General features: G+C 34.3%; 1 protein-coding gene and 1 pseudogene across 1 annotated transcript; both read left to right on the forward strand.

Moving 5' to 3' along the window:
* Positions 1-458: 458 nt before the first annotated feature.
* On the forward strand, positions 459-1,365 carry LOC141562183 (olfactory receptor 10G9-like; annotated as a pseudogene).
* Positions 1,366-17,547: 16,182 nt separating this feature from the next.
* LOC141562185 (olfactory receptor 10G9-like) lies at positions 17,548-18,478 on the forward strand. Its single transcript, XM_074302193.1, is given in 2 exon segments — positions 17,548-18,137; positions 18,139-18,478. Coding segments are annotated over 2 exon segments (930 nt in total).
* The last annotated feature ends 616 nt before the right edge of the window (positions 18,479-19,094 follow it).

Below are 19,094 nucleotides of genomic sequence, written 5' to 3' on the forward strand. Positions count from 1 at the left end.
GGTTAGTACTGAAATAAGCAAAAAATAATGGGAAAAGATTTCTGTAGTGCATTTAATAAATTTAATAATCAGGGTTGATGCCTTAGAATTTATCAATTAATAAAGATGTTTCCATTTGAGAGAAAATATCAAAATTCTTATCTTGATTGCCTTAGAACATTTCAAGAAAATGAATGACTAGAAGGTAAAAGGAAGCACAATCATATAGGTTACATATAGAGAACATTGGATGTCATCCCCTGCTGCAACTTTAGATAAGTATGTTATTTCCTGAAAAATAGTATAAAATTCTTGAGTGCAGGAACTATTTTGTTTTTCTGTTAGTATTTCCACTAGTAAAATGGTCAGCACATAGCAAGTGTTTTAAAAATGTTTGTCAATTAATTCAATGATTTTTCCTTTTTTTTAAGGAAAAGACTAGATTATAATCTAGTATCTAAATGGTATCTAGTATCTAAATGGAGAGACAGAAAGAGAGTTTTGTGGCAACATTCATCCTCACGGGGATTCCCCATGGACCTGAACTGGGGACAACACTATTTGGGATCTTCCTAGTGACTTATGCACTCACTTTGATGGGGAATCTTCTCATCTTGCTAGTGATTAAGGTGGACTCTCATCTCTGCATTCCTATGTACCATTTCCTTCATTGACCTGTGGTTCTCTACTACCACTGTGCCCAAGATTCTAATGGGTCTCCTTTCCCCAGATGGTGGCACCATTTCTTTTCATGACTATGTAGCCCAGCTCTATATCTTTTATGGCCTGGAAAGCAGTGAGTGTTTTCTCTACACAGTCATGTCTATGATTGCTACCTGGCCATCACTTATCCCCTGCACTATGCTACCATGATGAGTAAAAAAAAATGTGCCCCTAACTGGAGGCACATGGCTCAGTAGTGCTATCCACTCAGCAACCCAGACTACACTGACCTTCTGCCTGCCTTACTGTGGCCCTAATCAGATTGAACATTATCTTTGTGATGAACCCCCCATTCTCAAATTAGCCTCTTCAGATACTTCAGTCAATGAGATGGTGATCTTTGTTAACATTGGAGTGGTGGCCTCTGGATGTTGCTTCCTGATTTTCCTTTCCTTTCCTATCCTGATCTATACAGATGGTAGACAAAAAGCCTTCCAGATTTGTGCTTCCCACTGCATTGTGGTCCTCTGTTTCTTTGTGCCCATTCTCATTATTTATTTAAGACCAGGCTCAAAACATGTTATGGACAGGATTGTGGCCATTTTCTAGACAATGATCACACCCATGCTCAATCCCTTGGTATACACTCTAAGGAACAGAGGTAAAGATTGGCTTTGCTTAGGTTTAAAGATCGAGGGAATTTTATGTAGTCAAATAATGTAGTCATTATAACTTATGTAGTCAGCAACCTATAAAAATGTCCTCTCAGTTTATTTTAATTATATAAAGTTGACTTTCCATGACTGAACCTTCTTTGTGTCATAAGACAGTAGAAATAGTGCTAATCTCAAAGGCTAAGCCATAAAAATCACTGTTTGATTTTGGATTTTATCTATATGAACTTCATTTTCCTCATCATTAAAACATATATGTAGATTAGGAATAGTCTAACCTTCTTCTTGCTCCAACTTCAAGATTCTATGATAAATTCAGGAATCTTAAAAATTAATGATTTATATAACCTGGGTAGTAAAAGCCAAGGCCTGTCCTGGGCAAACATTACAAAGTAGGTAAAGTTTATATATAATATCTTTTCTCCTTCCATTTTTGTCTCTTGTTTCTCCATGCTTTAATGTTCTTTCTACCATATCCAAGTTTATACTTCTCTGGCTTCAGGCTTAATCAAGTAGATAGTGGTCAAGGTAATAGACTAAATATGGATGTCAAATACTGATAAATGTCATCACCTCAGGTTAAGTAAATATGTTTATAGCTGGCCAAGGCTCAAATAAATATGGGCCTGCACATATTATACAGGTCATAGGGGAAACACAGAAATAATGATAATAAAATACAGAAAAAAATAATTCATACATTCCTGTAAGTTCTTCACCATATCTCTCTCTATTCCACACAGATTGCAAGCTCCTTACAAGGGGGGATGGTCTTTTGATTTTCCTTGTGTCTTCAGCACACAGAGTCATTACTATAGATCAGATGTATTTACAAGTGAATTTAAAAATTAATGAACAAATTCTGCTAAAAAATCAAGAAAGAAAATAATCTATTCATCTCCTTTTTGAAATGAATATAATCTTAAGAACTAAATTAAGAAAGAGTAAAAGAAAGAAAGAGAACCATATTTCAATTTAAATAATCAATGAGCACTTATAAAGTTCTTACTATGTAGTAGGTACTTTTTAAGCTGCTAAGGATTTAAGGAAAATATAAGAAACCATTCCCTCTCTGAAAGAGCTAACAGTTTATCATGAAAGCAAACACGTATACATGATACAACATTTTCAAGTAATTCTAGCAAAAAGATTGGAGCAATCTAGTCAAATCAATATTCATCATAACTAAATTAGATTTGCTCATATAAGGATGGTTTAACATTAGGAAAACACTAAGTATACAAGGAAAGGAAAACAACCAACATTATCAATCATATTAAAAAGAAAAACACTTCAAACAGTATGATTAAATCTATAGATATTGGGGAAAAAATCCTTTAACCAAAACAGCTCACTTATTGATATGAAAAGCTCACAAAAAGTATGGAAAACCCTAAAACCTTTAAAATAAATCTTAAAATGGCACATTTTAGCATTCTACGTATATATATGAATGTTATGGAATATCATTGTTCTGTAAGAAATGACCAACAGGAGAAATACAGAGAGCCTGGAGCGACTTACATCAACTGATGCTGAGTGAAACGAGCAGAACCAGAAGATCATTATACACTTCAACAGTGATACTGTATGAGGATGTATTCTGATGGAAGTGGATATCTTCAACATAGAGAGGAGCTAATCCAATTCCAGTTGATCAATGATGGACAGAATCAGCTACATCCAGAAAAGGAACACTGGGAAATGAGTGTAAACTTTTATTTTTACCTTCTGAATCCAATTCTTCCTGTGCGACAAGAAATTCGAAATTCGGTTCTACACACATATATTGTATCTAGAATATATTGTAATATATTTAACATGTATAAGACTGCCAGCCATCTGAGGGAGGGGGTTGGGGGAGGAAGAGAAAAAAATCTGAACAGAAGTAAGTGCAAGGGATAATGTTGTAAAAAATTACCCATGCATATGTACTGTCAAAAAAAAAGTTATAATTATAAAATTCTAAGAACTCTTAAAAAAAAAAGAAAAGAAAAATAGTTCTCATCTTCTAGAAGCCTACAATGTAATGAAGAAAGAAAATAATAGTAACAATAATGATAACTAATAGTAAAATTTAAGCAGTTTTATTTCTATGTGCTAGGCATTGTGCTAAGTGCTGTGAAATTATCTCATTTGATCTTCAAAATAATCTCATAAGGTACGTGCTAATATCATTCCCATTTTACAAATGACAAAATTGAGGTAAACAGAGGTGAAGTTAATTTGCCCAGAGTCACAATGTCTGAAACTGGATTTGAACTTAAGTCTTCCTGATGCCATTCTCCAATTGATGGACATCCATTCATCGACCAGCTTCTAGCCACTATGAAAAGGGCTGCCACAAACATTTTGGCACATACAGGTCCCTTTCCCTTCTTTAGTATTTCCTTGGGATATAAGCCCATTAGTAGTATGCTGGGTCAAAGGGTATGCACATTTTGATAACTTTTTGGGCATAATTCCAGATTGCTCTCCAGAATGGCTGGATTCTTTCACAACTCCACCAACAATGCATCAGTGTCCCAGTTTTCCCACAGCCCCTCCAACATTCATCGTTATTTGTTCCTGTCATCTTAGCCAATCTGACAGGTGTGTAGTGGTACCTCAGAATTGTCTTAATTTGCATTTCTCTGATCAATAGTGATTTGGAACACTTTTTCATATGAGCGGAAATAGTTTTAATTTCATCATCTGAAAATTGTCTGTTCATATCCTTTGACCATTTATCAATTGGAGAATGGCTTGATTTCTTATAAATTAAAGTCAATTCTCTGTATATTTTGGAGATGAGGCCTTTATCAGAACATTTAACTGTAAAAATGTTTTCCCAATTTGTTACTTCTCTTCTAAATCTTGTTTGCATTAGTTTTGTTTGTGCAGAAACTTTTTAATTTGGTGTAATAAAAATGTTCTATTTTGTGATCAATAATGGTCTCTAGTTCTCCCTTGGACACAAACTCCTTCCTCCTCCACAAGTCTGAGAGGTAAACCATCCCATGTAATTCCAATTTATTTATGATTTCGTTCTTTATGCCTAAATCTTGGACCCATTTTGATCTAATCGTAGTATGTGGTGTTAAATGTGGGTCCATGCCTAGTTTCTGCCATATTAATTTCCAGTTTTCCCAGCAGTTTTTGTCAAATAATGAATTCTTATCCCAAAATTTGGGATCTTTTGGTTTGTCAAACACTAGATTGCTATTTTTGTTCACTATCTTGCCCTGTGAACCTAACCTATGCCACTGATCAACTAGTCTATTTCTTAGCCAATGCCAAATGGTTTGGTGACTGCTGCTTTATAATATAGTTCTAGATCAGGTACAGCTAGACCACCTTCACTTAATTTTTTTTTCATTACTTCCCTTGAAATTCTCGACCTTTTGTTGTTCCATATGAATTCTGTTGTTATTTTTTCTAGGCTATTTAAATAGTTTCTTGGAAGTCTGATTAGTATAGCACTAAATAAATAGATTAGTTTAGGGAGTATTGTCATCTTTATTATATTCGCTCGGCCTATCCAAGAGCACTGAATGTCTTTCCAATTATTTAAGTCTGACTTTATTTTTGTGGCAAATGTTTTGTAATTTTGCTCATAGAATTCCTGACTCTCCTTTGGTAGATGGATTCCCAAATATTTTATACTCTCAACATTTGTTTGGAATGGAATTTCTCTTTGTATCTCTTGCTGTTGGATTGTGTTGGTAATGTATAAAAATGCTGAGGATTTATGTGGATTTATTTTGTATTCTGCAACTTTGCTAAAATTCTGAATTATTTCTAATAGCTTTTTAGCAGAGTTTTTGGGGTTATCTAATTATACCATCATGTCATCTGTGAAAAGTGATAATTTGAATTCCTCATTTCCTACTCTAATTCCTTGAATCTCTTTCTCGGCTCTTATTGCCGAGGCTAGAGTTTCTAGTACAATATTGAAAAGTAATGGTGATAATGGGCAACCTTGTTTCACTCCTGATCTTATAGGGAAAGGTTCTAGTTTATCGCCATTACATATGATGTTTACTGAAGGTTTTAAATATATGCTCCTTATTATTTTAAGGAATAGTCCATTTATTCCTATATTCTCAAGCGTTTTTAGTAGGAATGGATGTTGGATTTTATCAAATGCTTTTTCTGCATCTATTGAGATGATCATATGGTTTTTATTAATTTGATTATTAATATGTTCAATTATACTAATATTTTTCCTAATATTAAACCAGCCCTGCATTCCTGGTATAAATCCCACTTGGTCATAGTGTATTATCCTGGGGATGATTTTCTGAAGTCTATTTGCTAATATCTTATTTAAGATTTTAGCATCAATATTCATTAAGGAAATTGGTCTATAGTTTTCTTTCTCAGTTTTTGATCTACCTGGTTTAGGTATCAATACCATGTCTGTGTCATAGAAGGAATTTGGTAGGACTCCTTCAATCCCTATTTTTTCAAATAGTTTACATAGCATTAGAGTTAGTTGTTCTTTAAATGTTTGGTAGAATTCACATGTAAATCCATCTAGTCCTGGGGACTTTTTCTTAGGAAGTTGGTTAATAGCTTGATCTATTTCTTTTTCTGAGATGGGACTATTTAGACTATGTACTTCTTCCTCTGTTAATTTGGGCAAGCTATATTTTTGAAGGTATTCTTCCATTTCATTTAAGTTATCGAATTTATCGGCATAAAGTTGAGCAAAGTAGCTCCTAACTATTGTTCTAATTTCCTCTTCATTAGTGGTGAGTTCACCCTTTTCATTTTCAAGACCAACAATTTGCTTTTTCTCTTTCCTTTTTTTAATCAGGTTTACTAAGGTTTTGTCTATTTTGTTGGTTTTTTCATAGAACCAACTCTTAGTTTTATTAATTAATTCAATAGTTTTTTTACTTTCAATTTTATTAATCTCACCTTTAATTTTTAGAATTTCAAGTTTTGTGTTTGTCTGGGGGTTTTTAATTTGTTCCTTTTCTAGCAATTTTAGTTGTAAGCCTAATTCGTTGGCCCTCTCTTTCTCTATTTTATGCAAGTAGGCCTGTAGAGATATAAAACTTCCGCTTATTACTGCTTTGGCTGTATCCCACACATTTTGGTATGATGTCTCATTAGTGTCATTTTCTTGGGTGAAGTTATTAATTATGTCTATGATTTGCTGTTTTACCCAATCATTCTTTAGTATAAGATTATTTAGTTTCCAATTATTTTTTGGTTTATTTCCTCCTGGCTTTTTATTAAATGTAATTTTCATTGCATTGTGGTCTGAAAAGGATGCATTTACTATTGCTGCCTTACTGCATTTGATTTTGAGGTTTTTATGCCCTAGTATATGATCAATTTTTGTATAGGTTCCATGAACTGCTGAGAAGAAAGTATACTCCTTTCTGTCTCCATTTAGCTTTCACCAAAGATCTATCATATCAAACTTTTCTAGTATTTTATTTACGTCTTTGACTTCTTTCTTATTTATTTTGTGGTTTGATTTATCTAATTCTGAGAGTGCAAGGTTGAGATCTCCCCCTATTATAGTTTTGCTATCTATTTCCTCTTGCAGCTCTCTTAATTTCTCTTTTAAGAATTTAGATGCTGCACCACTTGGTGCATTTATGTTTAATATTGATACTGCTTCATTATTGATGCTGCCCTTTAGAAGGATATAATGTCCTTCCTTATCTTTTTTAATTAGATCAATTTTTGTTTTTGCTTGATCTGAGATGAGGATGGCTACTCCTGCTTTTTTGGTTTTGCCTGAAGCATAATAGATTCTGCTCCACCCTTTTACTTTTAGTTTGAATGTATCACCCTGTTTCAGGTGTGTTTCCTGTAAACAACATATAGTATGATTCTGACTTTTAATCCAGTCTGCTAACTGCTTCCTCTTTATGAGGCAGTTTGCCCCATTCACATTTATGGTTAGAAGGACTAATTCTATATTGCTTGCCATCCTATTAACCCCTGCTTATACTTTTCTCCTTTCCTTCCCTCTTACCCCCCTACCCAGTATTAAACTTGTGAACACTACTTGCTTTTCACAGCCCTCCCTTTTTAGGATCCCTCCCCCATCTTAAAGTTCCTCCCCTTATTTTACCCCTTTTCCTCGAAATTTCTCTATTCCCTTCCCCTTAGCTTACTCCTTCCCTTTCACTTTTTAATGAAGTGGAAGAAGTTTCACTGTAGCGAGCTGTTGTCTCTAGAAGCTGCCGGATCACTCTCTGGGAAGAGATCTGCTGTGTCTTCTACTCAAATCTCTCCAACAGATTCTTCTTCCTGTAACGAACCGTTGTCTCCAGGCAGTTGCTGTTAACTCTTGTCCAGAGAAGTGACTTCCCTTCCTGCAGAGAGCCGACTTCCCTTCCTGCAGAGAGCTGCGTCAAGCCAGATGTAGTGCAGAGTCTTCTTGAATCCTGGCTCTGAATCTCCTCCAGCTCTTATCCTTCTCCAGGCCGACTAACTTTCCCACTGTTGTCTCTTTTATCCTCCCAGAGAATGGGCGTGGGATAATGCAAGGGCTTCTGGGAAGAACCACTTCAGCCAATGAGCTTGCTCCTTCTATCAAGTCAACCTGAGTTCTCACCTTGTAATTGTCCAGACAACCTGAATTCTCACCTTGTCACTGTCCAGACAACCTGAGTTCTCACCTAGTAATCCTAACATTTCACCATAAATTGAATATGTCTATTGATACACACTATGTTAATCTCCCTCCTTTCTTTCTCTCAGATATAATAGGTTACCTTTGCCTCTTCATGAGATGTAGTACCACCACTTTACACTTTTTTATGATATAATTTCCTTTCCACCTCTAGTTTCTAAGACAAATTGTACATATGTTCTTTACATATTTTTTTTGGCAGAAGTATAGTTCTCAAGATTTCTTTTTACCTTTTTAGAAATCTCTTGAGTTCTGTATTTGAAGATCAAACCTTTTATGTAGGTCTGGTTTTTTCATCAAAAATAGATGGAATTCATTTATTTCATTAAATGTTCATCTTCTTCCCTGGAAAATGATGTTCATTCTTGCTGGGTAAGTTATTCTTGGCTGCATACCAAGTTCCTTAGCCTTTCAGAATATCATGTTCCAGGCCCTTCCTTAGCCTTTCAGAATATCATGTTCCAGGCCCTTTGTTCTTTTAATGTGGACGCTGCTAGATCCTGGGTTATCCTTATTGTGGATCCTCCATATCTGAATTGCTTTTTTTCTAGCAGCTTCCAATATCTTTTCCTTTGTCTGATGATTCTTGAACTTGGCCACTATATTTCTTGGCGTTTTGATTTTAGGGTCCCTTTTAGTAGGTAATCGATGAATTTTTTCAATATCTATTTTACCCTCTGTTTCTAGAATGTCTGGGCAGTTCTCTTTGATAATTTCCTTGAAAATGGTGTCCAAGTTCTTTTTTTCCTCACATTTTCCAGGGAGTCCGATTATTCTCAAATTGTCTCTCCTGGATCTGTTTTCCAGGTCTGTTGTCTTTCTAATAAGGTTCTTGACATTCTTTTCAATTGTTTCATTTCTCTGGTTTTGCTTGACTACCTCTTGGTTTCTCCTTGAGTCATTCATTTCTACTTGTTCCAGTCTAATTTTCAATGATGTATTTTCTTCACTCACTTTTTTTATATTTCTTTGTAATTGTCCAATTGAGGTTTTATCTTCTATGGAATTTTTTTCCATTTTATTCATTTTATTTTTTAGAGAGCTGTTTTCTTTTTCCAGCTCACTAATCCTGTTTTCCTTGGAGTTGTTTACCTTTTCCAGCTCACTAATCTTGTTTCTCAATGATTTGATTTCTTTATCCACTCTGTCTTTGAACGCAAGGGATGACTTCTCCATGCTCTCTTGCCAAGCTTCCCTTTCCTTTTCCCATTTCTCTTCCAGCTCTCTTGTGAGAGCCTTTTTGATTTCCTCTATGAGATTCTTTTGTATTGAGGAGCAGCTCATATCCTTCTTAGGGGATTCATCTGGGGACAGTCTGTTTTTAGTCTCCTCAGTGTTTGAAGTCTGCTCTCTCTCCATACAAAAGCTGTCAATGGTTAGAGCCCTTTTGAATTTTTTGTTCATTTTGTCAGAGTAGGAATCGAAGAAAACAAACTGACAAGAGAAACAACTGGTCTGGTTTTGGGGGGATGAGGCTGGATGGTATTAATGGGCTTCCTCTACAGACTGGGGGTAGGGCAGCAGAGAGCCACTAACAGAACAGCAATGACTGTACTATGTCTGCGCTCTGAGGCTCTGAGAACGCGCTGAGTCAGTCCAGGTGGGGGTTGGGGGTGGCTGGGTTCTGAGAGATGCTGGCTTTCTGGGGTTTTAATCTTCACCTCTGGTGTTTACACTCTCTCCGGTGCTCCTGGCTTGCTGCCAAGATGGAATATCCACACTGGGGAAAAAGTCTTTTCACAGAAATGGCAGAGATCGTACCCCTCCCCCTCTGGTCTGAGCTGTGTGAGCTGCCTGTCTCACTCTGGCTTGCCTGCCCTCAGTCTGCGCCCAGTCTGATTGACCCTCCCCCGAGCAAACACAGACCTTTTCTGGTGACTTTCAGGGATGTCTTCTCTTGGTGTTTATTTGTGGATTTCTTTCTGGTTAAAGCATTAAGTCTGAGGCTTGTCATGAAGTAAGTTCTGAGAGAAAACGAGGAGCTCAAGCAGCTGTCTGCCTCCACACCGCCATCTTGGCAGGAAGTCCCCCTATTTTTCTTTTATATTTGTATTCCTAGTTCTTAACCCAGTTCTTCACACATGGTAAGCACTTAAAAGATGTTGGTTGATTAATTGAAATATTATGTATTTATCTAAGCAATTTATTGATGTAGAAGTATTGTCCAATATCACCCAACTAATAAATAACAGACAAGCACCTTCAATTCAAGTCTTTTCTTACTTCCATCTCAGTACTTAATACCAGCTGCTTTTTTGATCCTGCTCTTCTTTACCCTTTCGTAAATGACTTGATCTCTCCTATAAATAGAGATACAAATAAAATTTAGAAGTAAAAGTGACATATAAATGAAAAGGATGACAGTTATTTGTTTTATAATGAAAGTATTTTGGGGGAGCCAAGTTGGCAAAGAAAAGGCAAGTATTCACTTGAATTATATCATTACATCACATTAAGTATCACACTAAGTATGTATTTAGCTATAGAATCATTATCTCATCAATCATACTTGTAGCAGGCTGGAACTCTGAAAGGCATACTTGAATCTAAGATAGCAAGGTCCTTGTAGTTAAGTACCCACTGAGTGTGAGAAAGTGGTTCTCTAAGCACATATTTGATATAAAATAATATGTGGTCAATCTAGTTGGTGTATAATTAGAGTAATGTTGTGATGTGATGTTCCACAACTGTACATGCCCAGTGTGATGTTGTAATGTGGTCTTGCTGGCAAACTTCAGGCTCCAGACTCCAGAATCCAGACTCCATCTTTGACCAACCATGTGTCTGCTCTCCTGCCTCCTTCACTTCACTCTCCTACTAAGCCCAAGGTCACAGGCTGATCCCGAGGCCTACCAGAGAGCTAGACCGGATATTATACATACTGAGTCTTAAGTATACCTTCTCAGAGTTCTGCCCCTCTACATGATTCATTGCCTCTTTTGGAACTTCATCATCATCAGATTTTCATTAGAAAAAGATTGGGAGTAATTCTGCTATTTCTTGATGATCTTGAAAAAAACTGTAAAAGAGGGAAAGAGGAATTCAGTAAGAGGGAAGAAAAAGGGACAAAAAGATTAGGGAAATTTGTCTAATCCAAATGTATGAGTAACTGAAAATATCTATATATTTGTGTGGGTACACAAACAAGGTGGAGAAGGAAAGAATGTGGAAAATGACTGATACTTGAATCTCACTCTCCTCTAAACTTGACTACACATTGACACAGAGTTAGAAATAAAAATTCATTTTACTCAACAGGTAAATAGGAATAAAACTCACTATTTGACAAAAACTTCTGGAAAAACTGGAAAACAATATAGCATCAATTAGACAAAAACTGATATTTCACACCATATATCAAGAAAGGTCAAAATAGACACATGCTTTAAACATAAAGGATGATACCATAAGTAAATTAGTAAAACAAGGAGTAGTCTACCTATTAAATCTATGGGGAAGGGAAAAATTCATGAACATAAAAGAGAGAAAGAGCATTACAAAGTGTAAAATAGATAAACTGATTATATGATATTGAACAGTTTTTTTTTTTTTAATAAACAAAACCAATGCAACACAGATTACAAGAAAACCAGAAAGTGGGAAAACAATTTATAAAGATAAAAGATATATAAAGACTATAAAGATCTATAAAGATAAAAGATATATAAAGACTATAAAGATCTATAAAGACTACAAAGTGTCTTTGTTATTTATAAGAATTCAAGCCATAGTACAATTAATAAATATTTAAAGGATGTGAATAGGAAGTTTACAGATGAAGAAATCCAAGCTATTTATAGGCATATGACAAAGTACTCTAAATCACTTTTAATTAGAGAAATACAAATTAAAGGAGGTTCCAGCTCACACCTATAAAACTAGTTAATATAACTGAAAAGGAACATGTTAAATATTGAAGAGAATGTGGTAAAACTAGGAAACAAATTAATTGTGGGTTGTTATAAACTGATCCAAATTATTGTGGAAAACAATTTGGAATTATGCTCAAAGGGCAGCCAAACTGTGCTTACCCTTGGATCCAGCAGTACAACTACTAAGTCTACATTCCAAAAATATCATAAAAAAGGGAAAAAGGACCTAAATGTACAAATATATTTATAACAGCCCTTTTTGTGGTGGCAAATTATTAGAAACTGAAGGGATGACTATCAATTGAGGAATGGTAGACCAAACAGTAGTATATGAATGTATTGGAATACTATTGTATAATAAGAAATAATTCACAAATATATTTCAGAAAAACTTGGAAAGACTTTTTACAAACTGATGCACAGTGAAATGAGAAAAATATTGTACAGAGTATCAGCAACATTATGTATATGCGTGTATACCTATATATGTGTGTATATATATATAGATAGATATAAATTGAAACATACTATTGTTTTCTTTACTATATTCTTTTTGTGTTTTTTTTCTCTTGATCAGTTTCTTCTTTCACAATTGTGACTACTATGGAAATATGTTTTATATGATAGCACACACACACACACACATTGCCTGCCATTTTAGGAAGAAAGGATGAGAGAAAAAATTGGAATTCAAAATCTTATAAAAATGAATACTAAAAATTGTCTTTTGACATGTAATTGGGAAAACATCCTATTAAAAAATGCATAGTGAATGGGAGAAAAGGAGAAAAATCTCTCTTCTTGCATTTTCCAAAATGTTTAAGAGAAAAATGGGAGGTGGGGATAAGCTTTAAGAATAAGAAGCGTGATATTTTACAAAGATGAATTCAAATTGTTGAGAGTACAGTCTCAAAAGAGAGAACTAGTAGAAATACATGGAAATTATAGAGCACTAAATTTAGACTTGTTGTAAGGAGAAAAAATAAAATTATTAATAATTAGACAGTTAAAAATAGTGGAATGGATTGCCTTGAAAAGAAATTCTTCCATCCTGGAGAACTTAAAGAAAAGATTGAATGTAGAGATTTTGCATCTTGTTCAAATTTTGACTAGTCTAGATACTATTTATTGTTCCTTTTCACTCTTTGATTTTGTGCCTGAGTTCAATGATTATGGCAACAAGGTATCTATCACATTGGTAACTGTATTAATAGTGGTTTGTCTGGTAGATAGAAGAATTCAGTTTCTGTATGGGTCATAATCATGGTCACCACTCCTCTAAGGAAGCTGCATATACTGAAGCCATTCTATGCGCAAGAGAGGAGACTATAAAGATTTAATTTCTAGAAAGAGACTAGAAAAGTTCACAAACATGAAATAACAGTGAGAATAAAGAACTTTGCTTTCTGTTATCCTGCACTGGCACCCATTCTTGCTGTAACTAAAAAATGTTTCTACTGAAAAAAAAAAAAAGAGGAATCACTAAAAAGACTAAAAATCCAATTAAAGCAAAACCATACTTTATGTTTATCCTTTTATGGAAAACATTTGCAAATATATTTATCAAGAAAAGACTTCCTATATTATTCAATCATAAATTGCAGCAAGAATTATTCATAAAAGCTGATTTTTCTTAATGGATAATTCATGATATAAATAAAATATATGTGTATGGATCATCAATAATCCAATATAGCCTAAATGTGTAAACACTTAAATCTTAGTTGTTTTGCCTCTTGTTTTCCTAGTAGCAGGAGAATTAAAAGAAATCCCATCCCTTGTGGGATGAAAGCAATTTAGATTCATAAACTTTAGGTGTGTGTGTGGGGTGAGACTGCTTTCATTATTATTCATTTGGAGTTCAGTCTTAGAAGGACTCTGCATTAGAAAGAAACAACTATACCCTTTCAATATTTTTCTAGGTTTTGAAATGAACTTTCTGACCCAGAGTTTACATCTAGCAGGTGAGTAGCAAAAAACTGGGGAAACTCTCATTTTCCTCAATGGAAAAAGGATGTGAATATTCATTCACTCCTTTTTTTCCCTCTATCTATCCCTTCCACTTTTATTTTTCAAGAGACATTTAATGAACAAATACTGTGGGCAAGGAATTATGCTAAATTCTCTAGAATGAATAACATATATTTCCTTACTTCAAGAAGTTTAAAAGCATAAACTTAATTATTATTTATTAGTATTATTTATAAGGAAGTTAAAATTTTTCAAACAACCTTCTGAATAAGCACTCTGTAAAACAGACATTAAAAGAATTATTTCCATTTTCACAAATGAGAAAAACTGAGATACATTTTTATGAAATGATTTTTTCCTAGAACCATGTGTTAGAAATAGGACTTGAATAGATATCTTTTGAGCCTAAGACTATTGCTTTTTCCATATTACAAGAAAGTAAATGAGGCAAGACGATTGTAAAATAAGGATATTTAATTGGACAATCCTTACTAAGGCTTTTACTTTTCTGTGACCTTTAAATTCCTGGTTATAAAGTATGGACTTCAGTCCATACAAATAGAAGCCTTGGAGAGCTCTTGAGCATGCCATGATATTATTAAAGCTGTTCATTAGTATTACCTAATCAACAATATGCAGGATTTGGGCTAGTTGATGGTTGGTAAAAAGGAAGGGATAAAGGTAGGCAAACTTATCATATAAATTTGTTACTGTCATGTAGAAGAAGAAAATGGATGAAAGCCTGAACTCAAATGATTACATCAATATGGAAAAGAGTAAGTAGAATCAAGAAAATTTGTGAAGGCAGATTTGAGGGAGTTGAATGACAGAAAGAAATTTAAAAAGACACCAGACATTGAGAAATTTCAATAATAGAGATGGAAATTTGGGAATAAGTCAATTTCAATGGAACTGAATCTGACTTTGAACATGAATTTGAAATTGTAGTGGGATATTCAGATAGGTATGCCTAATGTGAAGGTAGAATGAAAGATGGTGATACAGATTTGTGGTGCATACATATTGGATTGATGCCATGGTAGTAAATGAGATTCTTAACAGAAAAAAACAGAATATAAAGAAAAAAGAAGGATGAAAAGGTAAAACCCTAGATGATACCTATATTGATCAATGAAGGAAATAAAGTCAAAATCAGAGAAACAGGAAAACCATTTCCTTTGGAGAAAACTTACATATGAATGTAACTTCACTATACTGAGCTTTCCATAGCATTATTTAGCTGCAATATATGTTTTTGTTTTTGTTCATTTGTTTTGTTGTCATTATCATCATTGTTGCCATCTAAGGGTCAAGCTCTTATCTAAAGCCTTGTACCAGGCACTAGGTGACAATCAGAATTTCAGAAAACTGATATCTGTTACATTTTTGTTTCCATGAAGAAAAATTATTAAACATTTTTTCTTTAGCCCAAAGTTGCCTTCATTTCTCCTAATCTTTCATATTCTTTATTCTAGACTTTGGAAATTATATTCTGGCATAATCCACATTCATTATTTATAAGTAGATATGTGGAATTGCACTCCACTCTTACAATGATGGACCTGGTAGCTTCACTCATGTATTTTGGGGATTTTACAACATCCATAGATTTATGGAAGAAATAGGTTAAATTAAATCTTCACATATACTCTTTGATATGCTGGATATAACCTCTTCAAATTAGGAACAATACTTAGTGGACTCCAGTTGTATACATGCCTTTTAGCTCCAATATATTAGTCTTGAGTTACAGCAAATCAAACTCAGAGCACAGAATCCCAGGGAGAGATATGTAGCCTTGCACAAAGACAAGATATTGGTTTCTGTTTGTTTACTTTCTGAATCATATCAACTGATATATTCAGGCACTCAAGATTATAATAATCTTTTATTTAGTATACATTTATCACATTTGTTCAGTTCTTTAATGTGTATAAGCCATTTTTCTCATAGAAATAGTATCCATATTATAATTGTTATTATCTTTATTTTTTATGAGACCCTGAATAAGAAATGCTGAGCAGAAAGCTCAGGTACATGGTACAAAATTTTCTAGATCTCTTTTCTATGTCACATCTGATGTCTCAGAAGCCTTTGGCTTACTTATAAAAAGAATTTAGAATATTTCCTCTTTAATATTCTATCTATATTTGCAGCCATCCATCTCTCTCATGAATTTTTCCAGCATTTCAGTGTCACATATCAAATTAAATATTGTTCCTTATACTTTGCAATTTCAGATATTTTATTAATTATATATATATCAATTGTATGTATACAGATATTTTTATTAATTATATATGCATATATATGCATATATATATATGATTTTTTGATCCAAGACACCATGAGATGAGATGAGAAAACATAACAGAAGTTTGCAATTGCTAATTATGCATGAAATTTGCAATATTATAGAAGAATTTAATTAAAAGAATCAGGAAAATAAAAAAAACTAATCAATTGGTGACTCAGTTAAATCTTTGTAAAATGCAAATTCCTAATAATTTACAACTCATAATATGAAGCTTTTTTTTTCTAGGAAAGTCCTCTCTTCACATAGAAGGGTGACAATAGTGCTCTTTCTTCTTCCTCCTCCCTTCTTTCCAACTAGTTCTCTAGTACATCATTGTCAATGTATTTCCCCTCTTCTTCCAAACTATTCCTTCCAATGCTTTTGCATTCTTCAGTAATACCATCCATCTTAGAAATCTCCCCACACAGTGTCTGAAAAATCTGTAGAAATCTCTTTGTGCCCCATCTTTCTCAGTGAGGGGCAAACATTCCAAATCTTTTCTTTGGCTCCAGTAAGAGAAGTTTGTATTTATTACTACATTTTTTATTCTATCTTTATGGCACAACTTCTTTCTCAAGAGAAATATTTTGACTTATCTTTTGAAGAAATATGAAAAGAATTCTCAACAAGAAAGTTTGATTAATATTCTGGAAGAATTGAAGTATTTCCAAAACTGATGAAAAATCGAATGTATCAGAGATGGCAGAAGTGATTGTGGTTGTATTCCTTCTCAGATCTTATACATTGTAAATAATTATTAATTTCTTTGTTTTATTATTTGTTGCATTGTTAATAAATTGCATAAAATAAATTGATGCTGGGTGCAGCTAAGTGGTACAGTAGATAGAGCACTAGCCTGAAATCAGGAGGATCTGAGTTCAAATTTGACACTTAATACTTCCTGGCTGTAAGACCCTGGGCAAGTCACTTTATACCAATTGCCTCAGCAAAAAAAGAAAAGTAAAAAAAAATAATGCTTATTTAAGTTTAGAAAATTAGGAAATAGTACTGAGACAAGCAAAAAGTAATAAAAAATGTTTTTCTTATATATTTAATAAATAATATTATTCAACTGAAGTAGTGGTCTAGAATTAATTAAGTACTGACAGTTGTTCCAATTTTAGTTGAGACAATATTAAAAAAAAAAACCTTCATTGACTTAGAACCTAACAGGAAAGAAAATAAGGAAAATGTATGTGTGAAGGTAAAAGAAGGGGTGATCATATAGGTTACATGTAGAGAACATCAGCTCTTATCCCCTGCTACGATTTCAGGTGTATGTTTTTATTTTCTTCAAGATAATGTAAAATTCTTAAGTGCAGGAAGAATTTTCTAAAAACTTTCTCTTTTTATTTCCAATGCTTAGTACAATGATTAACACCAATTCAAAGTGCTTTTCAATTAATTGAATGATTTTTTCCTTCTTTAGGAAAAGATTCCGTTATCTAAATGGAAACACAGAATGAGAGCTTTGTGGCAACATTCATCCTCACAGGGATTCCCTATACACCAGACCTGGGGACTACTCTCTTTGGAATCTTCTTAGTGATTTATGCATTCACTTTGATGGGGAACCTCCTCATCTTACTGCTCATCAAAGTGGACTCCCACCTTTGCACTCCCATGTACGATTTCCTGGCCAATCTCTCTTTCATTGACATGTGGTTCTCTACTTTCACTGTGCCCAAGATACTCATGGGTCTCCTCTCCCCAGATGATGGAGTCATCTCATTTCATAGCTGTGTAGCCCAGCTCTATTTCTTTCATGGCCTGGGGAGCACTGAGTGTTTTCTCTACACAGTCATGTCCTATGACCGCTACCTTGCTATCACTTATCCCCTGCGCTATGCTACCATGATGAGTGGGAAAATCTGTACCCTTCTAGCTGGAAGCACATGGCTCAGTGGTGCTATCCACTCAGCAGCCAAGATTGCCCTGACCTTCCACCTGCCCTACTGTGGTCCCAATCAGTTAGAGCATTATGTTTGTGATACACCCCCCATTCTCAAACTGGCCTGTGCAGATACTTTCATCAATGAGATTGATCTTTGTTATAATTGGAGTGGTAGCTTCTGGATGTTGCTTCATGATTTTTCTTTCCTATGTTTTCATTGTTCCTGCTATCCTGAAGATCCACACAGCAGATGGCAGACACAAAGCCTTTCAAACTTGTCTTTCCCATTGCATTGTGGTCCTTTGTTTCTTTGTTCCTGGTCTCATCATCAATCTAAGACCAGGCTCAAAACATGTTATGGATAGTATTATAACCATTTTCCAAACAATGATCACACCCATGCTGAATCCCTTGGTATACACATTAAGGAACAAGGAAGTAAAGATGGCTTTGATGAGATTGAAAGATAGAAGGAATTTTTTATAGTCTATAACTATTGGGGACAGGTTCCTATAGTTTCCCTTCCCACCCCATACAAATTGAATTGTCACAATTATACCTTCTTTGGGTCATGGGAAAGTAGAAATAGCATCAATCTTGAAGGCTAAGTCACTAAATCATTGCCTGATCTTAGATTTTACCTCTATGGACTTCACTTTCTTTTCTTTTTTTTTTTTTTTTTAGCAAAATATGTGTGGAAGATGTGAATGGGAGAGTTGTTAAGGTTCTTCTAGCACCAACTTCAAGATTCTATGATAAAATATTGAAATTTATATATTTTAGATAGCAAAAGCCAATGCCTGACCTAGGCAAATATTAAAAAGTAGGTAAAGTTTGTAGATAATATCCTTTTATCTTCCATGTTTGTACCCTCCACCCCCTTTCTCTCTATGTCTTAATGTTCTTTCTTCCCTATCCAAATTTATATATCTGTTGGAAAAAGACAAGTATCAAAAAAAACTGGATTATTGATATGCATCTAGACTGAGAGAGGTCAGGGAGAACTCAATGTGCCATCTCTCAAGAGGAGTTTTATTTTGAATTGGGAACAATTCCTTAACCCAGGGATGGGTAATCATTTCTCTACAGCAGGAATCTGAAA

Source organism: Sminthopsis crassicaudata, chromosome 3 (genome assembly GCF_048593235.1).
Source record: "Sminthopsis crassicaudata isolate SCR6 chromosome 3, ASM4859323v1, whole genome shotgun sequence".
In the NCBI taxonomy this organism is placed as follows: Eukaryota; Metazoa; Chordata; class Mammalia; order Dasyuromorphia; family Dasyuridae; genus Sminthopsis; species Sminthopsis crassicaudata.